The 19,294-nt window shown below is 52.9% G+C and overlaps 1 protein-coding gene across 2 annotated transcripts in view; it reads left to right on the forward strand.

Moving 5' to 3' along the window:
- Window positions 1–19,049, forward strand: part of NKAIN1 (sodium/potassium transporting ATPase interacting 1) — a 45,324-nt gene extending 26,275 nt beyond the window's left edge. The window contains exons 2-7 of one of the 2 annotated variants that reach the window (XM_027109368.1): window positions 12,461–12,598; window positions 14,010–14,090; window positions 15,107–15,304; window positions 15,663–15,723; window positions 16,762–16,843; window positions 16,999–17,115. In XM_027109368.1, the coding sequence (XP_026965169.1) occupies window positions 12,461–12,598; window positions 14,010–14,090; window positions 15,107–15,304; window positions 15,663–15,723; window positions 16,762–16,843; window positions 16,999–17,008 (570 nt within the window). In that variant the 3' untranslated portion in view covers window positions 17,009–17,115. Of the gene's footprint in view, window positions 1–12,460; window positions 12,599–14,009; window positions 14,091–15,106; window positions 15,305–15,662; window positions 15,724–16,761; window positions 16,844–16,998 lie in introns of both variants that reach the window. The other variant, XM_027109367.1, reaches the window with a different exon arrangement.
- Window positions 19,050–19,294: the final 245 nt, after the last annotated feature.

Here is a 19,294-nt window from a genome sequence, read left to right on the forward strand (position 1 = left end):
TTCCCGGACCGGGGCACGAACCCGTGTCCCCTGCATCGGCAGGCGGACTCTCAACCACTGCGCCACCAGGGAAGCCTCTTTTTCTTTCTTCTACACAAAAATAAGATCATACATCTCAAGTGGCCCTGCAGCCTTTTCACACCACGCAGGTTGGCCCTCTTTCCTCACCATTGTAACGGCTGTATTGGTTTTATCACAGGGAGATGCCGTAATTTACTGTGTGTCCTTCTGATGGACATCCAGAGTGTTTGCAGTGCTGTTGGGTTTTTTTTTATAGTCAGTTCAAGGCCAAATTTAAATATCACCTCCTCTGTAAACCCTTCTTTGGCCCTCAAGGTGGTGTCAGGTTTCTTTCTTATTACTGTCATTATTTTAATAATAACAGTTAACATTTATGGAGTGCTTACTATGTCAGGCCCTTGACATACATTATCTCATTTAATTTTCATGACTCCAAGGAGTGTGGCTTGTTATCCCCATTTTACAGATGGAGACACTGAGGCTCATTTGGAAGATAAACCCGAGCAGTGTGACTCCAGAGCATGCCCTAAACTGCCTCACATGGTTTTCCAAAGGGTGCGCTGGAGTGGGTGGTGCTGGGGGCCAGGGTGAGGCCAGATGCCCTCTGTTCCCCTGCTTCTCAGCTGTGCACCAACCAGGTCAAAGCCCAGAGGTGTTGATGAAAGGCCAAAGCTGGTAGCCTGCAGCTTCTAATCCACTTCCAGCCAGGACCCAGAAATTAAGGTTGAGGGAGGGCCTGGTGGGAGGAGCCTCCTGGGGGAGAGCAGGTTCCTGCAGGCTTTTATGGGCCTGTAAGAAGGGCCTGCCCCACAGGCAGGAAGCAGAGCGCTCCGGGAGTGGAGATTGGGGGTTGGAGGAGTGGGGTGAGGCCTGGACTTGGGAATGAATCTAGAAGACCCCTTGATCTTTTTTTAAATATATTTATTTATTTGGCTGCGCCAGGTCTTAGTTGCGGCAGGCAGGATCTTTTAGTTGCGGCATACAGGATCTAGTTCCCTGACCAGGGATGGAACCTGGGCCCCCTGCATTGGGAGCTTGGAGTCTTAACCACCAGACCACCAGGGAAGTCCCGGTGTTGATCTTCTCAACACCGCTGTGAAGTAGGCACCTTGTGCCCATTCTACAGAGCAGGAGACTGAGTCACAGAGAGTCACTGGCCTGAAGGCCCTTCTCTGCACTGCCCATACCACCTCCCAGTCTGGCGCCTGTGAGTTTGGACCAGATGGTCGATGAGGAGCTAGGCACCCCATGAGATTAGAGGGACCCTTTGATTTTAGACTGACCTTGATATCACCCTGGGCTGCTAGGCCCAGGCGTTATGCAAATTAATGTAGATATATGCTAATTAGACCACTACCAGACCTGTTGTTCTAATGGAGCTGCCAGCTCAGAGGTATAGTGGGATAGGTCTGCCCAGAAGGGGCCTGAGGAGCCCCCCAGCTGTGGACGGGTCAGTAATCACTGGGGTGAGGGGATGGGGTTGCCATGGAGACAGGCCAAGCCCCAGCCGCTGCCTCCTGACAGGTTCAGGGCTGGCCAGACCAGCCCATTGAGACAGTCCTGGGCCTCTCGAACAGCTCCAGGCATGGTCTCTGAGGGCTAATTACGTGGAAGGTAGTGACCAGCTGCTCCCTGGCTCCCCCAGGCCCAACTGGGGTAGGGGGCTGGGCCATAGTGGGAGGGTGTGAGGACAGACAGATGGCAGTCTGAGGACTTGGGGGCTGGGGAGCTGTCCGAGGAGGAGGGCGCAGCACTGAGCGGAGGAAGGTTACCCTTGAGAGCAGAAGGTGCTATGCAGCAGGGCTGTAGGGCTGAGAGTAGCCTGGTCTCAAAGAACCACTTGGTGGGGAGCCAAGGGCTCTGCCCCAGCAGACCGGCTGCAGACTCAGCTCTTCCGTGTGCCCGTGGGCGAGCCCCTTGGCTTTCCTGAGCCTCAGTTTCCTCATCTATCAGTAGGGGGAAGATTAAGAGATGTGACCCAGGAATTCCCTGGTGGTCCAGTAGTTAGGACTCTGCGCTTCCACTGCCGGGGGCCTGGGCCTGCAAGCCACTCGGCACAGGCCAAAAAAAAAAAGAGAAATGTGACCCGAGTATGAGGGGTAGTATACAGTAGGTACTCAATAAATGACTCTACAATTCTAAGACCCATTGGGAGAGGTTAGTTTAGTTTTGTTGTTTGGCTGCATCGCGCAGCTTGCAGGATCTTAGTTCAACCAGGGATTGAACCCAGGCCCTCGGCAGTGAAAGCACGGAGTCCTAACTACTGGACTGCCAGGGAATTCCCTAGTTTTCTAGTGGGAAAGAGCTTCCTCTCTTCTTGCCCCTTTCCCACTTCCCCTGCTCTCTGGCCTGGGGCAGGTGTTCTGATGACTGCACTGAGGAGGCTACGGGCAGGACTGTCATCCCGTGAGGACAGGAGCTGGGCCCTCTGTATTCACCACTGAGTTCTCAGCACTAAGCCTAGAAAAGACGCTCAAGAACTGTTGGTAGAACGAATGAATGAATTGGTAGAATGAATGAATGAATTGGTTGAATGAATGAATTGGTAGAATGAATGAATGAATTGGTAGAATGAATGAATGAATTGGTAGAATGAATGAATGAACAGGTGTGAAGTACTCAGGACAGTGCCTGGCACTAATAGGTTAATAAACATTAGCTGTTACTTCACTGCCCATGGGAGGCTGGGCTGGGCGGCTCATCAGAGGCCTTTTGATGCAGAGCAGGTTCTGCCCCCGCCTCCACTCTGTCCCTTCGTATGCCCGTGACTGTCTCTGGAGAGATGTCTGGTGAGTGGGAAGAGCAGTGGGTGTAGAGACAGGGCTCAGACCTTAGCTCTGCCACATCCTGTCTGAGTGACTTCAGGAGACTCAAGTGACCACACTGAGCCTCCTCATATCAAGGTGGCCACACAAGGGCTGTGGGGAGAGGGCTGATGGCACCTGGAGGAGGGATGATGGTGGATCTGTGTGTAGTCAGGGAGAGGCAGGGCTCTGATGACCCAGGCAGAACCTAGAGGCAGGCTGTACCAGGGACTGGCAGAACCACCTTCTGGTGAAGACGGGCCATTAGGCTCTCAGCAGAGGTCACAGGACCCCAAGGCAGTTCCCCTGAAGGCAGGCGGGCTGCAGCAACACCAGGCCTAGATAGCGACTTGGAGCGGCAGAGGCCCCCATTGTACAGATGAGAACACTGAGGCCCAGAGGAGTCTTGCCCTGGATCCCAAGGCACATTCACATCACAGAAGGAGACCTCAGATCCTCTGAGCCGCCCAAGTGCTCTTTCACACAGTCTAACAACGAGTCAACAACATCTTACAACATTTCTCTTAACTTTTTAAAAATTATAGCTTTGTTTTAAAACATCTTAGAAATACCAAAGTTTATGTATTTAAAAGTAAAAGTTTCCCCCTTCCCGCTCCCTAGAGAGAAGTTCTCATAACCGTTTGTTATGTTTCCCAGGCTCTTGATTCTGCATTTACAATCACACACATTTCATGTGTCTTTTTTTTTTGCTTTTGTTTTTTTTACATAAATGGAATCATATTGTTCTGCAGCTTGTTTTGGTTTTTTTTTCACTTAACTCTGATAGCCTTGGCCATTTTCCAGCAGGATGCAGGCTGGGACAGAGAGAGGCAGAAGGGCTGTGGGAGCCCTGGAAAAGAAAGAGAGAGAGAATGTGTGCGTGTGTTGGGGGTAGAAAGAACTCCCCACAGGTCACTATGCACAGTGGGTGGGAAACCAGGCACAGAAGCCCCCTTCATCAGCTCCCAGAGGACTGTGGTATCTGTCTTTAGACTAGAACTCTATGGAGCCGAAACCACGCCAGCTTGCTCATTGCTGTATACCCGGGCCTGGCACGTAGTAGGTGCTCAAGAAATATTTGTTCGCTGAATTGAGTCCCTTTTAGGCCCATCTTCCCTGACCCTGCCAGAGACTACCTGGTCTCCATGACTGTACTCCTTTTAATCTCTTGCTGGCTGTTTATTTCAACTCATACTCAAATGGCATGGACGCCAGATGGACCCTGGAGATGGGGACAGAGCTCAGAGAAAGAGAGAAGACCCTCTCCTTAGACGAGTCACTGCCCCTCTCTGCTGTCAGTTTGCTCACCTCTCTAATGAGGGGGTTGGACCAACAGATCTCCAGGGGTCCTTCCAGTTCTGCCATCTGCAGCTTCAGTCCCACTACCTCATTTCACGGATGAGGGGCTGAGTCGAGTTTAATTTTGTCAGCTGCCTCAGAAATCCATTGGGAAAAGGGGGGCTTGAGTTTGGGGATGCAGCAAAGGCCGTAGTCATATCCTGAGCACCAACTGTGTACCAAGTACCGGGATGAGAGCTTTACATGCACTGTCCAAATCCTCAGGACGTTTTCCCAGAAAGGGGAGTAACTTGCCTGAGGTCACACAGTGAGTCAGGGACTGAGCTGGGAATGGAACTCAGGTGTGCCTGACCCCCAATGGCGGGTTCTTCCCACCTCAGCATCTGTGTGAACTAATGTCAGTAAAGGAGACCAGGTGCGACCAAACTATTCTCCAGAAACTTCAGGAGCCCCTTCCTCGTCATTCCCCAGACAGCCTGACTTCTGTATCTAAGTCCCCTGGCGATATGGCTGGAATTTTGGACAGGAAAGTAGTTGACTTGCAGAACTGGCTGGCAAGGGCTTGGACACAAGAGGCTTCTGTTGGGTTCTGTGGCCCCAAGCCCAGCCCTCTGCCCGCCCTCTCCCCCAGCCGGCTTCCTGGGGGCCGGGGTGGGCCCATCTGCATTATTCATTTCTCACTCCCTATCCCCAACCCCCCACCTGGTGTTGGGCTCCTGGGGTTGGCGTCTAGACAGACAAGAGCATCCTACTGAGAGCAGAGGCAGCCCTGACTCAGGGCTGAAAGTTCCCATGGCAACTGCATCCCCCTCAGCTGGCAGCTACCCAATAAATAAATAATCAGGGATGGGGGTGGGGAGCTAAGGGCAGGGGGAGGGGCAGCAGGGGAGCCTCGTGGAAGCCTCACTTCGGAAACAGGGGTGGGTTAGGCTTGAAGTAGACTGGGGGCTGGTATTGCAGTTGGCCAGGTGAGAGAAGGTAGAGGGAGGAAGGTGGCCAGATGTGAGAGAGATTCAGAAAAGCAGAGAGCCAGTTGATGACACACTGGGAACGCAGGTGAGCAGCAGGAAGACCAGGGCCTACAGCTTACCGTTCTTGGTCATGCAGCCGGACACATCATGGGGCCCACATCACTGCAAATGGACTAGGTTTGGATGTATTAAGTTCGTGATGAACCATCCAGTGGGTACTTGGTTATAAAGGGGCTGGAGGCTGAAGGAACTGAAGCTGGGCGGGGGGGGGACATGCATTTGCTGGGACACGTGGAGTGTGAAGAGGGGCTGGGCTGTGGCCCTGAGATGCTCTGATACTTAGGGGCCTGACGCACAGGAGGATAGGCTGCACCGGAATCAGGCCAAGGAGGTGGAGAATGTGTGCTCCAGGCACGGCTCTCGCCGCTGGAAATGCAGCAGTGAACATCCCCACTCTCGTGGAGTTTGCCTTCTAATGCAGGAGGCAGTAAATAAGGAGTGAATAGTATGTTAGTCAGTGATAAGTGCCGTGGAGAAAATAAAGCAAGGGGGGAGGCAGGGAGCTCGGCAGCGGAATGTAATTTTAAATAATGCTGACTCTTCTCACAACCAGATGAAGGAAGTACCATGAATCATACCCATTTTGTTGGTGAGAAAACTGAGGCACAGAGAGGTTAAGTGACTTCCCAGAGTTGTAGAAAAACCAGCGGCACCAGGATTCTAACCCAGCTCTGCTCCTAACCCCTGGACCAAATTGTAGCAAGTGGCTGGAGGGGTGAGTAGCAGGGAGGGCATGGAGACCTTTAAACAGTTGTGGATGTAAGAGCATTGGACTAGATAAGGCATTAGTTGGAGGGGGAAGAGGGGACTTTCTATTTATTTTTTTTTTGTTTTTTGCTTGTTTGTTTGTTTTTTTGGCGGTACACGGGCCTCTCACTGTTGTGGCCTCTCCCGGTGCGGAGCACAGGCTCCAGACGTGCAGGCTCAGCGGCCATGGCTCACGGGCCCAGCCGCTCCGCAGCATGTGGGATCTTCCCGGACCGGGGCACGAACCCGTGTCCCCTGCATTGGCAGGCGGACTCTCAACCACTGCGCCACCAGAGAAGCCCAATTTATTTTATTTTTTTAAGTAGAAGAGGCTTAAGCATGTTTAGGAGCCAGTGGGAAGGATTCTGGGCAGGGGAAGAGATTGGGTTTACAAGAGAAGAGATCGTGGATGATGTGGGCTCCCGAGTAGGTAGAAGACAGGGTTCAGAATGCAGGAGGAGGCATTGACCTTTAGTGCGGGGAGGGACAGAGCGTCAAGTATAGGGGGTGGGGGGAGACCAGGTCTTTACCAGGGTGGGGGCGAAGGGGACCCAGGAGGGTTGAGGACAGCAAGAAGATCTGAAATATTAGGAGTGAGTTCCTCAGAGAAGCCTAGTTGGGTTGTGGGACAGCATCGGGGAGCTTCTTGTAGTCGATTATTCCGGATCTCCAGTGGCCCCAGTCTGCCCCGTGGAGTGACTTTCTCCAGAAGTGCTTGGCTGCTTTGCGAGAACTGAGAAAACTATTAATTGGGTTTATCCAGGTGTGGGCTCTTCCTCACAGACGTGATGAAAAGGCAGAGGAGTATGACAGTTTGGGTTACAGGCAAAGCTGATGGTGAAGTGAGGGGTCATGTGATCCCAGCAGGCTGATGGGCCCGTCATCATCATGAAGGGTGTTGGGAAGGAGCTGGGGTGTCTGAGAGGGGCTCTCAAATTGGCGACTTCGGAGGCAGGGCAGTTATGGCTGATGACACATTCCAAGAAGTGGCCATGGACAAGGAAGAATGGAAGCAAAGGTCATGGGAGAGGACTTGAGAGGTTAGGGTGCTGGAGGGGGTGGCCCCCAGATGTCAGAGTCGACCAGGATGATGCAGCGGTCATGGGATCGTTTTCAAGGAAGGGACAAGACCCGGAGGCCAGTGGATGATGGGTCCAGCAGTGGATGAGGGTGGGATAGCCACTGGGTCGCACAGTTCTGCAGGCAGTTTGGGGACCCCAGAGGATACCAACCCCACCTTTGGGCCTGAGGAGCATGGGATGAGAGAAGAGAAACAGAGTCACTGAGAAGACTACAGGGAAGACAGCGTCCTTGGATGCAACGTTTAAGGGGTGGGGGGACCCCTTAGGGAAGGCGCCGAGGCCGTAGAGACACTTGCTGGTGTGGAAGGGGTCATGAAAGGGGGCCGGGGGCCAGGGGAGGGCTGGGTCAGAGGAAGCGGCATAGAGCGTTGTGGAGATCAAGGGCAGAGAGGACCAATGGGCAGGAAAGTGGGACTTACTCTGTGGGCATTGACAGATCCAGCCAGGGCTGTGAGGCTGGGGGGACTGGATCTCATCTGTCTTTCTGGGACTACAGTCAGGGGACTCATCCCACTTATCTGGGGTCCTTGTGACCAGGGGATTGGCTGACCCAGAGGCCATAAGGATTACCCCAGGCTCTCTGGGCTGCATTGATGACAAGAGTGATTCGACCAGATTTGTGCTTTAGAAAAAGCATTTGGTAGGTTGGTAGGCAGCCTCCTTCTGCCAGGAGATGAGGCGGGAGGCTACAGCAGTTGCCCACGGAAGCTTCTGTGCTGGCCCACTTAGGAGAGAGACCCAAGAAGCCAGCCTCACCTAACTTGTAGGCTAACCAGGAAAAAATATCCCTGAAATCACTTTTTTAAAAAAATAATTAATTAATTAATTTGGCTGCGTTGGGTCTTCGTTGCTGTGTGCGGGCTTTCTCTAGTTGTGGCGAGCAGGGGCTACTCTTTGTTGCAGTGCGTGGGCTTCTCATTGCGGTGGCTTGTCTTGTTGGGGAGCACGGGCTCTAGGCTCACGGGCTTCAGTAGTTGTGGCTCGTGGGCTCTAAAGCACAGGCTCAGTAGTTGTGGAGCACTGGCTTAGTTGCTCTGTGGCATGTGGAATCTTCCCGGACCAGGGTTCGAACCTGTGTCCCCTGCGTTGGCCAGGGGATTCTTAACCACTGCACCACCAGGGAAGCCCACCGAAGTCACTTTTGCCCTCTCAATGCACGTGTACTTGAACTTTTTGCAACGGAGTAGGTTGCTATTGTCTCCACACAGGTCCTCCCATCAAAGCGAAAAAGACACTCTAGGCACTTCCCTGGTGGTCCAGTGGTTAAGACTCCGCACTTCCAGTGCAAGGGGCACAGGTTTCATCCCTGGTTGGGGAAGTAAGATCCCACATGCAGAGCAGTGCGGCCAGAAGGAAGAAGAAAAAAAGAGACACTCCAAGGCCAGTTATGATTTACCACCACTGCAGCCCTGAGATTATTGTTTCTAAACCATTGCAACCAGATGGGGAAGATATTCCTCCTATTTTTTGTTCTTATCTTTATTTGTTAATTACCTGCATGTCACTGCTGCAGAAGCAGGAGTTCTGGAATATTTGCCTTTGTTTTTGAATAAAAGGTAACAACTCTAGAATTGGGGTTATTTATAAGACACTGAATCTCAATTAAACTATTTATTTATTTACCTCGATTTCTGCACTCACCATTGGAGGGAGAGACAGCATCGTTCAGGCCTGGGTTATCCCGCTGATCACAGTGGTTTTTAACTGTCCAATTTTCCATCCGTCTCCCCTCCTAGGCTCTGAGTTCCCAAAGGGCAGGGACTGCAACGTATTCATTTCAGCATATCCGCGCCAGCACAGGGTCTGACACAGACTAAACGTTCTGTGAATAAGTAAATGATGTACCCTGGATGGATGAGGGCATGTCAGATGTCAGATGGAGGAGTAAATGGATGTGGATGGCGTTTTGATGAATGAGTGGGCAGTTGTTGGATGGGAGGCTGGAGGGAGGCTGGAAGGATGGCTCAGAGTGACAAGAACAGCCAGTGTTCCATATTCAGTGGAAAGAGAGATCCCTTTGGGCCAGTCAGGAGGTCTTCCTAGGAATGGAGAAAATTGTGCTATGTTTTGAAAACCAAGGAGGACTTGGATATAAGGAAAGGGAAATGATGGTGGATCCTCAACTGTTATTTCAGCTGCTTGGGGGCAGGAACTGGCTGGGAATAAAGAATTGAACCAGATCCTAGCAGCCTTCAAAGCCCAACTAAGAAGCTTTGACTGTTAGGTCTCCTACTAATTAACCACCGTATATTAAGTCTAATTATTAGTTTATGTGATGTCTCCATATCCTCACAACAACTTCTCAGGGGAGGGATTATCTTCCCCATTTATAGTTAAAGAAATAGGCTCAGAGAGGGAAAGTAATTTGCCCTAAGTCACACAGCAGAACTGCAGTTTGAACTTGAGTTTTGGTGACTCCAGTGCTGCTCACTTTATCAATGAGGTCCCTGAGAACACAGGAGTTTTGAGCTAGGGCCAGAGTGGGGGTAGGGGTGATGTCAGGTTTAGGTAGTTGTATCCAGGCAGGGTGTCTCCCCAACTACACGATGAGCCTGGGCAACTCTGTCTCACCCTCCTTGCCAGGACAGCTGAATTGAGAGCATCCAGCTGGACCGCAAACCACCAGGACTCCCTAAGGCCTAACAGAGTCAGGGTAGAAAGGAGAAGAGAAGTGGGGCAGGAGCTGTGGGGAGGGGAAGCAGCCTGGGGAGTTTCTCCCCCAAGGTTGGCAGGCCACTGGATTCAAAACCAGAAGGGCCCTTAGAGGTCATTTAGTCTGGCAGCCTCTATGTAAGAGGATCTCGAGACCCACAGAGAAGGCAGCCTGCCCAAGTAAGCCAGGAACCAGTGTCAGACTCTCAACCAGAAACCACATGTCTTAACTCCCGAGCCAGTGCCAACTGGGAAAGGTGGTGTGTTGGTGCCAAGGTGGGACAGGAGGCAGACAAAGGCAGAATGGCTGTCTGGCTCTGCCACCAACCTGCTGTGTGACCTTGGGCAAGTCACTTCCCCTCTCTGAGCCTCATGGTTTCTTTCTTCTGCGTTAATGATCTCAGCAGTGCCTTTCTGCCAAGAAGTATCTAGTGAGAGATGAACTTGGAAGGCTCTTTACAATCTGCAGAGCTCTGGGAGGGGAGTCACCAGCAAGAGGCAGGCTGGTGCCAGGTGGGTGGGTGCCAGGGTTGGGCCTGCAGCTTCCTGGGTCTCTGCCCAAGCTTTGCCATCTGTGTGGTACCATCAGCTCCATCTCCTCTTGCCTCCCTGCCAGGAAAAAGGCTTCTGGGATCTTCTTACTTTATCAGGATCTTCTTTCTTCCTCCCTAGGCAGACCCTCTTCTCTCTCCTTCTATGTAGTCAGGACTCTTGGGTGCAAGTGACAGAATCAGAAGTACAAGTAGGGAGAATTTGTTTAGGCATGGCTAGTTCCTCAGACCTAAAACGATGTCTCCCAGACACTCCCCTTGTTTGTTCACTCTTCCTTCCTCACTCTCTTTCCTTTAGCTTTGGCTTCCTCCTCAAGCTGGCTGTCCCCCAAGTGGTGGCAAAGACAGCCACCAACAGCTCTCAGCTGACACTATGCCCATCCAGGTATCTTGGCAGGTGGCATCTCTGTCCTGATGCCCCAGCAAGTATCCAGGATAACTCTCAGGGCGCAGGCTGAGTGCCCATCCCTGGACAGATCACTGTGTGTTGCCTATTTGCTTAGACTTGGGTCACTAGCCCACTGCAGAAATTAGAAGTGGGGGGACTTCCCTGGTGGTGCAGTGGTTAGGAATCTGCCTGCCAATGCAGGGGACACGGGTTCAAGCCCTGGTCCAGGAAGATCCCACATGCCGTGGAGCAACTAAGCCCGTGCACCACAACTACCGAGCCTGCGCTCTAGAGCCCATGAGCCACAACAACTGAGCCTGCGTACCACAACTACTGAAGCTTACGTGCCTAGAGCCTGTGCTCTGCAACAAGCGAAACCACTGCAATAAGAAGCCCGCGCACCGCAACAAAGGGTAGCCCCCACTCGCCGCAACTAGAGAAAGCCTGCACACAGGAACGAAGACCTAACACAGCCAAAAATAAATAAATAAAATAAATAAATTTATTTTTAAAAAAAAAAGAAATTAGAAGTGGGCTCAGCCCCACCCAAGCCACATGGACTGAGGGTCTGGGAGGCAGTTTCCAAAACAAAGAGATAAGTTCTGTCAACAGAAGAAGGAATATGGGACAGTCAATAACAACTGGTATCCTTGGTACCTTTGTTCCTAAATGTATCAGCTGAAAGGTTGAACCAGGGGCTTCTGGAAAGGGAGTGTTGATTGAGTCCTATATCAGTTACCTTTTGCTGCGTAACAAATCCCTCCAAAATGTAGTGGTTTAAAACAGCCATTTTAGGGAATTCCCCGGTGGTCCAGTGGTTAGGACTCAGCACTTTCACTGCCATGGTCCTGGGTTCGATCCCTGGTCAGGGAACTAAGATGGTGAAAGCCGCGTGGCGCAGCCAAAAATTGAAGAAAAATAATAATAAAAAATAAAACAACCATTTTATTTAGCTCACGATTCTGTGGGTCAGCTGGGAGATTTTTTGGTCTGGCGACCTGTCTTTGGTCAGTTGATGGGTTGGCTAGCATCTGAATGATCTAGGATGGCCTCACTCGTGTGTGTTGATGGTTGACTGTCTGTCAGCTGGGGTGCCTTGGTTCTTTTCTCTGTGGCCTCTCTTCCTCCAGCAGGTCGGCTTGAGCTCTTTCACAAGGTGTTCTCTGTGTTACAAGTACAACAAGTGGGCAAGCTCCAACGCACCGGCGTTTTTCAAGCCTTCACTTGCTTGCTCTTTGCTAAAGTCCCCTTGAACAAAGCAAGTCACGTGACCAAGCACAAAATTAGTGTGGGAGGGCACTGCTAAAGAGCACGGAAGTAGGAAGAGAAAGAATTTGAGGCCAATTGTGCAACCTACTACAGCTCCCTCAGGGACAGGGAGTGAAAAAAATCCCGTTTCTCTGTAGCCCATGGATCCCGTGGGCCAGGGCAACCTCCAGATAGGGGTCCTTGGAAGAACGTGACCGAGCCCCCAGGTTTCCCCCGGGGTCTCCAGGGCCCTGGCTCAGCCCTAGGCCAGAGCTAGGGGGAGGCAGTCTGGATCCTGACCACGGGCAGAAACCCGCCCCCCAGGGAAAGTATAGGTGCCAATGGGGAGGCTTCTTGGCAGGGAGGAAGGCGTTCTGAACCCCGGCTCCCATCTCCCTTTAGCCCACCTCTAAGTAATGAACAGGGCTCTGTCCCGCTCATCCTCACAGACCTGTCCTCACTTCCCAGCATCCCTTTGGTACTGCGGGGCTGGGATGGCTCTGAGACTTGTGTATAATCAGGTCATGGTTCCTCATCACCATGGTAACTGGTGTCACCTGCTCCACAGGGTTGAAAAGGAGTACCTGTCCTCCTTTTTTAGGTGGTGACTGTGGCCTCAGCCTGCTCTTTCCCACAGGTGGCTGCGTTGGAGCGGCAGATCTTTGACTTCCTGGGCTACCAGTGGGCTCCTATCCTAGCCAACTTCCTGCACATCATGGCAGTTATCCTGGGCATCTTTGGTACCGTGCAGTACCGCTCCCGGTACCTCATTCTGGTATGGCTCACTTGGCCTCTCCACAAGCCAACCCCCTCTTCTCATCCCCATCCGTTCCCACCTTGTTCTCCAGCCAAAGCTGCCCTCCACCCTGGGCACCTAGACCCCTGCCTCTGGCTGGGCTCCAGCCCAGCTGGTGATGTGGATGTTCAAATCCCAATGCTTCTTTGCTCAGTGGAGACAAAATTAGTATTTTTCCTAAAGAGTTTTCTACAGAAAATTCCAAATATTAACAAGGTATATCATTTAGTGAGTGCCTACCATATTCCAGGCACGTGCTAAGAGTTTCACCTGCTTTACTTATCTTTACGACAGCCCTGCGAAGTATATCTTATCTCCATTTTCCAGATGAGGAAATGAGGCTCAGAAAGGTGACAAGGCTTCCTAAAGTCACACAGCTAATAAGTGGCAGGGTTAGAGCATCCTGTCCAGAGCGAAGTCTCCTGCCGCATCACCACGCTGCCCAGTAAGCCCGTGTGAGGGCTGGACTTCGTCTTGTTTGGTCTCTCAAGTTGCTTCAGGAAGGCTTGGCTTCTGTCCCTTGATGTTCATCAAAAATGTGGTCTAGTGTGGCTAGTGTGGCCTTGAGGCCAGTGCCTCCCGTGCCCCAATCCCAGGAATGTATTATGTCCCTGGCTCCCTCCTACTTCCTCTTTCCAAGCTCTGGTCCGTGATTATCAAACTGTTTTCAACTAGTCTCATCCTTGTCCCTTGCTCTTCCTCAGTGACTCATTTATACACCTCTCTTGAGGGAAAAGGCTTTCCGATAGATTTACGACAGAAATGCTTGACACCCAAAGTAACAATGCCATGTAATGTCATGCCCCCCCCAGCACCCACTCGCGCTCATTCTAGGGCTTCTCCACACCTCCCACAGGCTCAGTTCCAGAAGCCAGGTGAACAGGGCCCTTCCAAAGCTCTCCCTCACCTGAGATAAGAGGACCCTTCTCTCCAGTTCTCAGGAAAGCCCCCGGCACCACTGTAAACGGCGCTGTCTGCCAGATGGCTGCCACTGGCTTAGGCATGGGATTTGGGTGGAAATATCCAGCTCCTCTCTAGTTCTTTGCCATGGGTAGGATGTCATCTGGTGTCTGTGGTTCTCTGCAGAGTGGATAGGATTAGCTACCCGAGGACTTAGGTTTGCATGCCAGCCCTACCTCTTCCTAGCTGTGTGATCTTGGAAAATGTCAACCTCTCTGAGCCTTTACTTAGTTATCTTTAAAGAGAAAGACAGCGCCTTCCCTGCAGGGCTCTGGTAAGGACTGGATGGTTGTAAAATGATGTGTAAACTATATTGCTTTCTGAGTGAGGCATTGTCATAGTTTCCTCTGCAAAGGTCTCCTCCGTCCATTGACCCGCCCCATCCCCACTCCTCCAGGCCCCACCCTGATCCCACCTCTGCTTTCCCCAGTATGCAGCCTGGCTGGTGCTTTGGGTTGGCTGGAATGCGTTTATCATCTGCTTCTACTTGGAGGTCGGACAGCTGTCCCAGGTAAGCCTCAGGCCTGGCAGTGCCAGAGAGCAGAGACTGACCTTTCCCATCCCCTGCCCCAAGGGCTCCTGTGGTGTGGGTCTCAGGGGCAGCATCTCTTGAAGAGACCGCCCTCTACACATTCGAGTAATCTGTGCTCCCTATCCCCTATCCCTACGTTTTCATTTCTGGCATCCTCTGTACTTCTTAAAAACAAGTGATGGGGAATTCCCTCGCGGTCCCGAGGGTGGCTTACCCTCTCTGAGCTTCAATTTCGTCATCTAGTAAGTATAGTGAATAGAAACCCCAATTTCATGTGGTTGCTGAGGGGATGAAAGGAGATCGAACGTCTCAGTGCTTGGCACCAAGTCAGCATGCAGTGAATATTTGTTAATAGACTGCCTGAGTGAATGGACTGAGGAAAACAGATGCACACGTGGGTGAGAACTTCCGATGTAGGCCAGCCCCTTCTCCATTTCAAACGGGGAGACCAAGGTCTAAAGAGGTTTGCCCAGGGTCACACACAGGGAGCAGTGGAGAGGCTGAATGGGCTGTGAAGGGGTCTGTATTGAGAATTTCACCAACAGCTGGATAATTGGACCCCGTCACCATTAATGTCCCTTCCAGCCCTGAAATTCTGAGACTCCTGTGGGTTTGAAGCAGCCCCTTCCATCTCTGATAGAGTGAGGCCTGCATGGTCATCAAGCGCCACCTACTGGCCAAATGTAGACTTGCAGATACAGACTTCCATACTTTTCGCAAATCAAGCCAGGAAGGGAAGCTGTTACAACAACCCAGGTGTGAAGCAGACCTTATATAAAGTCTTCTGGAGGGAATTCCCTGGGGGTCCAGTGGTTAGGACTCGGCACTTTCACTGCCGGGGCCCGGGTTCGATCCCTGGTCAGGGAAATAGGATCCCACAAGAAGTGCGGTGCTGCCAAAAAAAAAAAGAAGTCTCCTGGAGCCTGGGGAGGATTTCCGCCCCACCCCCACCACCTCCGGCCCAAGCTCAGTATCCTAGGCCCCTCTGCCCCTAGGACCGGGACTTCATCATGACCTTCAACACATCCCTGCACCGCTCCTGGTGGATGGAGAACGGGCCAGGCTGCCTGGTGACACCTGTCCTGAACTCCCGCCTGGCCCTGGAGGACCACCATGTCATCTCGGTCACCGGCTGCCTGCTTGACTATCCCTACATTGAAGCACTCAGCAGTGCCCTGCAGATCTTCCTGGCTGTGAGTTGTCCTGTCCCCCTGCCTGTCTCAGCCCTGCCCTAGGCACTTTACACACACAGTTCCATGATCCTCTTTCCTCTTAACAAGCCAGTAAGGTATTGCCCAGGTCCAACTGGGGAAACTGAGGCTCAAAGAGGTAAAATAATTACTTGTCCAAAATCATACTCCCAGAACGGAGAATAGAACCAGGTATATTAAGTTTAAGGCGCAGTCATTTGACTTGGAGTTGTTATGGGTTTGCCTTCCTCTTAGCACACATGGACCCCCCAGCGGGGGTGGGCAGGGCCAGGCAGGGGGTGAAGGAAGAGCTTCCCTCTCCTCCCTCCCTCCCTCCCTGACGCGCTGTGTCCTCCCCCAGCTGTTCGGCTTCGTGTTCGCCTGCTACGTGAGCAAAGTATTCCTGGAGGAGGAGGACAGCTGTGAGTGCGGAGCCCCTAGGGAACTGGGGAAACCTGGCCGCGTGCCACCCCACGCAGTCAGCACCCTGGACAGGGGCCAGAGCAGGAGGGAGCCCTGGGTTATCTAAGGCAGCGGTCCCCAACCTTTCTGGCACCAGGGACCGGTTTCATGGAAGACAATTTTTTCCGTGGACGGGGGGTGGGGGGGTGCTTTCAGGATGATTCAAGTGCATTGATTTATTATGGCCTCTGTGCAGTCAAACCTCTCTGCTAATGATAATCTGTATTTGCAGCTGCTCCCCAGCACTAGCATCACGGCCTCAGCTCCACCTCAGATCATCAGGCATTAGATTCTCATAAGAAGCGTGCAACCTAGATCCCTCACATGCGCAGTTCACAGTAGGGCTCACGCTCCTATGAGAATCTAATGCCGCTGCTGATCTGACAGGAGGCGGAGCTCAGGCGGTAATGCGAGCGATGGGGAGCGGCTGTAAATACAGATGAAGCTTCGCTTGCTTGCCTGCCGCTCACCTGCTGTGTGGCCCGGTTCCTAACACCAGTACCGGTCTGTGGCCTGGGGGTTGGGGATCCCTGATTTAAGGGGCCCCTCTGGGGGCTGGGGAAGAAGAGGCAGCAGGGTGAGTGGGGATCTGCATAGCCAGCCCATTCTGGGCTGAGGCCCAGAAGTCCAGGTGCCCGATCCAAGGCTCCAGCACTGCCCCCCTACCTGCCCCTCTTAGGCCCCTTCCTGTAGCTCTGAGGGGCTCCACAGCCCCACTCCTGTCAAGCACCAACCATTCCCAGTTCGTCCCACTCCCACGCCCAACAGGTCTTGCCTCTCCGCACCCTTCTCCCTTAAAGGGCCACCCTCCCCATCCACCCCCCAGCTCTCTATCCTCTTAGGCCTTGGCCCGTCCATCAGGACACTGGAACAAAGCCCAACCCCTAAGGCCCTGTACAGGGTCTGGCCTCAGATCCCTCCCTTTCAGGACCCAGCCTCCCATAACTTGCCCCCTTCACAGGCCCGTCTCTAACCACGTGCCGTCTGCCCTTCCGCAGTTGATTTCATCGGCGGTTTTGACTCCTATGGATACCAGGCGCCGCAGAAGACGTCGCATTTACAACTGCAGCCTCTGTACACGTGGGTCACGGCGCGGAGCAGGGTGGGGTGGAGGGACCCCGGCTCGGGCGTTAGTGTAGGAGAAAGAAGGGGAGGGAGGAGCGGAGAGGGCAGCCGGCTGTCGCCGCCTCCGTACTTAGGGGTCCACTTCCCTAACCTGCCTTTGTTTCCTGCAGGGCGGGGTAGTAGCTTCTGCCCCACGACCACCCCCGCGGCTAGACAGACCGCCGCAGCCGCGAGCTCTGGCCAAGATGGCAGGCGTGCCCCCTGGCGGCTCGCTGACCGGACTGCAGCCTGGGTCGGCTTGACATGGGTCCGAAGCAGACATGGACTTGGCGCTTAGCCGCCTGGACTTAAGGGGTGGGGCGGGGGTGGGGCGGGGGAGGGGGTTCGCGGGGTTTGTATTTTTTTATCTCCACCTTGGCGTGTGCCAGAGCCTCCCGCCCTTCTCCAGCCTCTCCCTTTCACCCTTCTTCACCCAGCATCCTGTCCCCTGTCCAGAGAGAAAGGACAGGACAGACAGACTCACCCCCATCTCACCACATTCATTCACCAGCCCTGGGGAAAGTTACCCTGAACTAGAAGCAGGAGTTCTGGGTTCTAATCGCAGCTCCATCACTAACTCTCTATGTGACATCTGGCAAAGCCCTTACCCTCTCTGGGCCTCAGTTTCCGACCTCAAATAATTAAAATAATCCCTTCGTAAATGGAGCTCTTTCTAGCCTTTTCACTTGACTCTCAATTCCCTGGACTATACTGGGATTTTACATAATCCCCATTTTGCAGATACGGAAACTGAGGCCCAGAGATGTAAAGCAATTTGCTTGAGGCCACACAGCTGGGCTTTTGGTGGCGGCAGGCCTTGAATATGATCTGTAGTTTCAGACTCCAAAACCCATCTCCAAGCCCCCTTCCAGCTTGGACACTCTAGAACCCATGTGATATACACCACACTCACATACCACCACCACCACTTGCTAACTCCTCTCTTAAAGCAATATATTCGTTCTCTTGTTGGGAACAGGATGGACGGATCCCAGAGCCCTGAATTCAGCCTGACCCACAGGGAAGCCTTCTTAGACTCGGCCTCTGTCCACCCTTGGCAAAGCTTTCAAGCTCTCTCTAGCAAAGGGGGGACACGACTCAGTCGCCCCACCCCCTTCCACGTCCCTGAGCCTGCTGCACCCACGATCCCCCACCCTTTCAGCAACTCTGCCAACCCCTGGTGGCTCCATCCACCTCACCAGTTGGAAGACCTGTGGTTCCGGAGTGGAAAAGGGCTCACCTGTGCTGCCTGGTCAATAGTGTTCAAAGATCACCAGTGTTGATGATCATGCCGGTGTCCAGAAGCAACCTCTAACAAATCCAGAAGTTGTTCTGAAGAGGCAGAATGGGGGTGGGGGTCATGGTGGGGGGTCTGGAGGGCCAGCACCCTTCCTTAAGAGCAAGTAGAGATGAGGGCCCATTCTCCTCGCCTCCCTCCACAGACCGCTCTGAGGACCCTGCATCCTGTGCGCTGACTGGTGAATCTCAGGGCAGGAGGATCAGGCCTCAGCTTCCAGTTTGTGAAGTAGGAGTGGTCCTGGCTTAGGAAGGAGGGTGGGAGGCACGGGGGAACCAGATGGAAATACAGACGGTTGCACACCTGAGCCCATCCATGGGGACCATTCCTTGCTCTCCACCCTCTGATCTAGCATTCCCTCCCATCTAAGGCCAAAATATCCTGAACTTGGACCCCACCCTACTATCCCATCTGCAGGTCTGTGCCAAAGAGCCTAACCCAGGAGTCCCTCTGGTCACTACAGGGCCCAAGGTCCCAAATGGTGAGCCTGGTTAGCTATGGGTACAGCTCAGGAGGGCAACAGTTCCCTTCAGGCCTGGCTGCTGCTCTGCTCCTGGACCAAGTCCTGCCTCCAGCCCTCTCTTCTCAGAGCCACCCCCAGCCAGCTGTCATCTCACCCCCAAGCCCCTTTCTATTCAACGACTTGAGCCACTGGTGCTTTGAAGCCTTTTGTTTTTGTAAGATGGTTTTTTCAAGGAGACTGTTTTCTTCTCACTGGGACGTTGCAAGGCAGGGAGTGTTGCCCTGGTTTCTGTGCAGGTGGGTTGATTAAAGATGGTGTTTTCCAACTTCCCTGGTGGTGCAGTGGTTAAGAATCCGCCTGCCAACGCAGGGGACATGGGTTCGAGCCCTGGTCCGGGAAGATCCCACATGCCACGGAGCAACTAAGCCCGTGTGCCACAACTACTGAGCCTGCACTCTAGAGCCCGTGAACCACAACTACGGAGCCCACGTGCCACAACTACTGCAGCCCTCGTGCCTAGAGCCTGTGCTCTGCAACAAAGAGAAGCCACCACAATGAGAAGCCCATGCACCGCAACAAAGAGTAGCCCTCGCTGCAACTAGAGAAAGCCCGTGCGCAGCAACAAAGACCCAACACAGCCAAAAAATAAATAAATTAAAAAAAAAAA

Source organism: Aethalodelphis obliquidens, unplaced genomic scaffold (assembly GCF_003676395.1).
Source record: "Aethalodelphis obliquidens isolate GAN/ISIS:26980383/991018 unplaced genomic scaffold, ASM367639v1 scaffold9, whole genome shotgun sequence".
In the NCBI taxonomy this organism is placed as follows: Eukaryota; Metazoa; Chordata; class Mammalia; order Artiodactyla; family Delphinidae; genus Aethalodelphis; species Aethalodelphis obliquidens.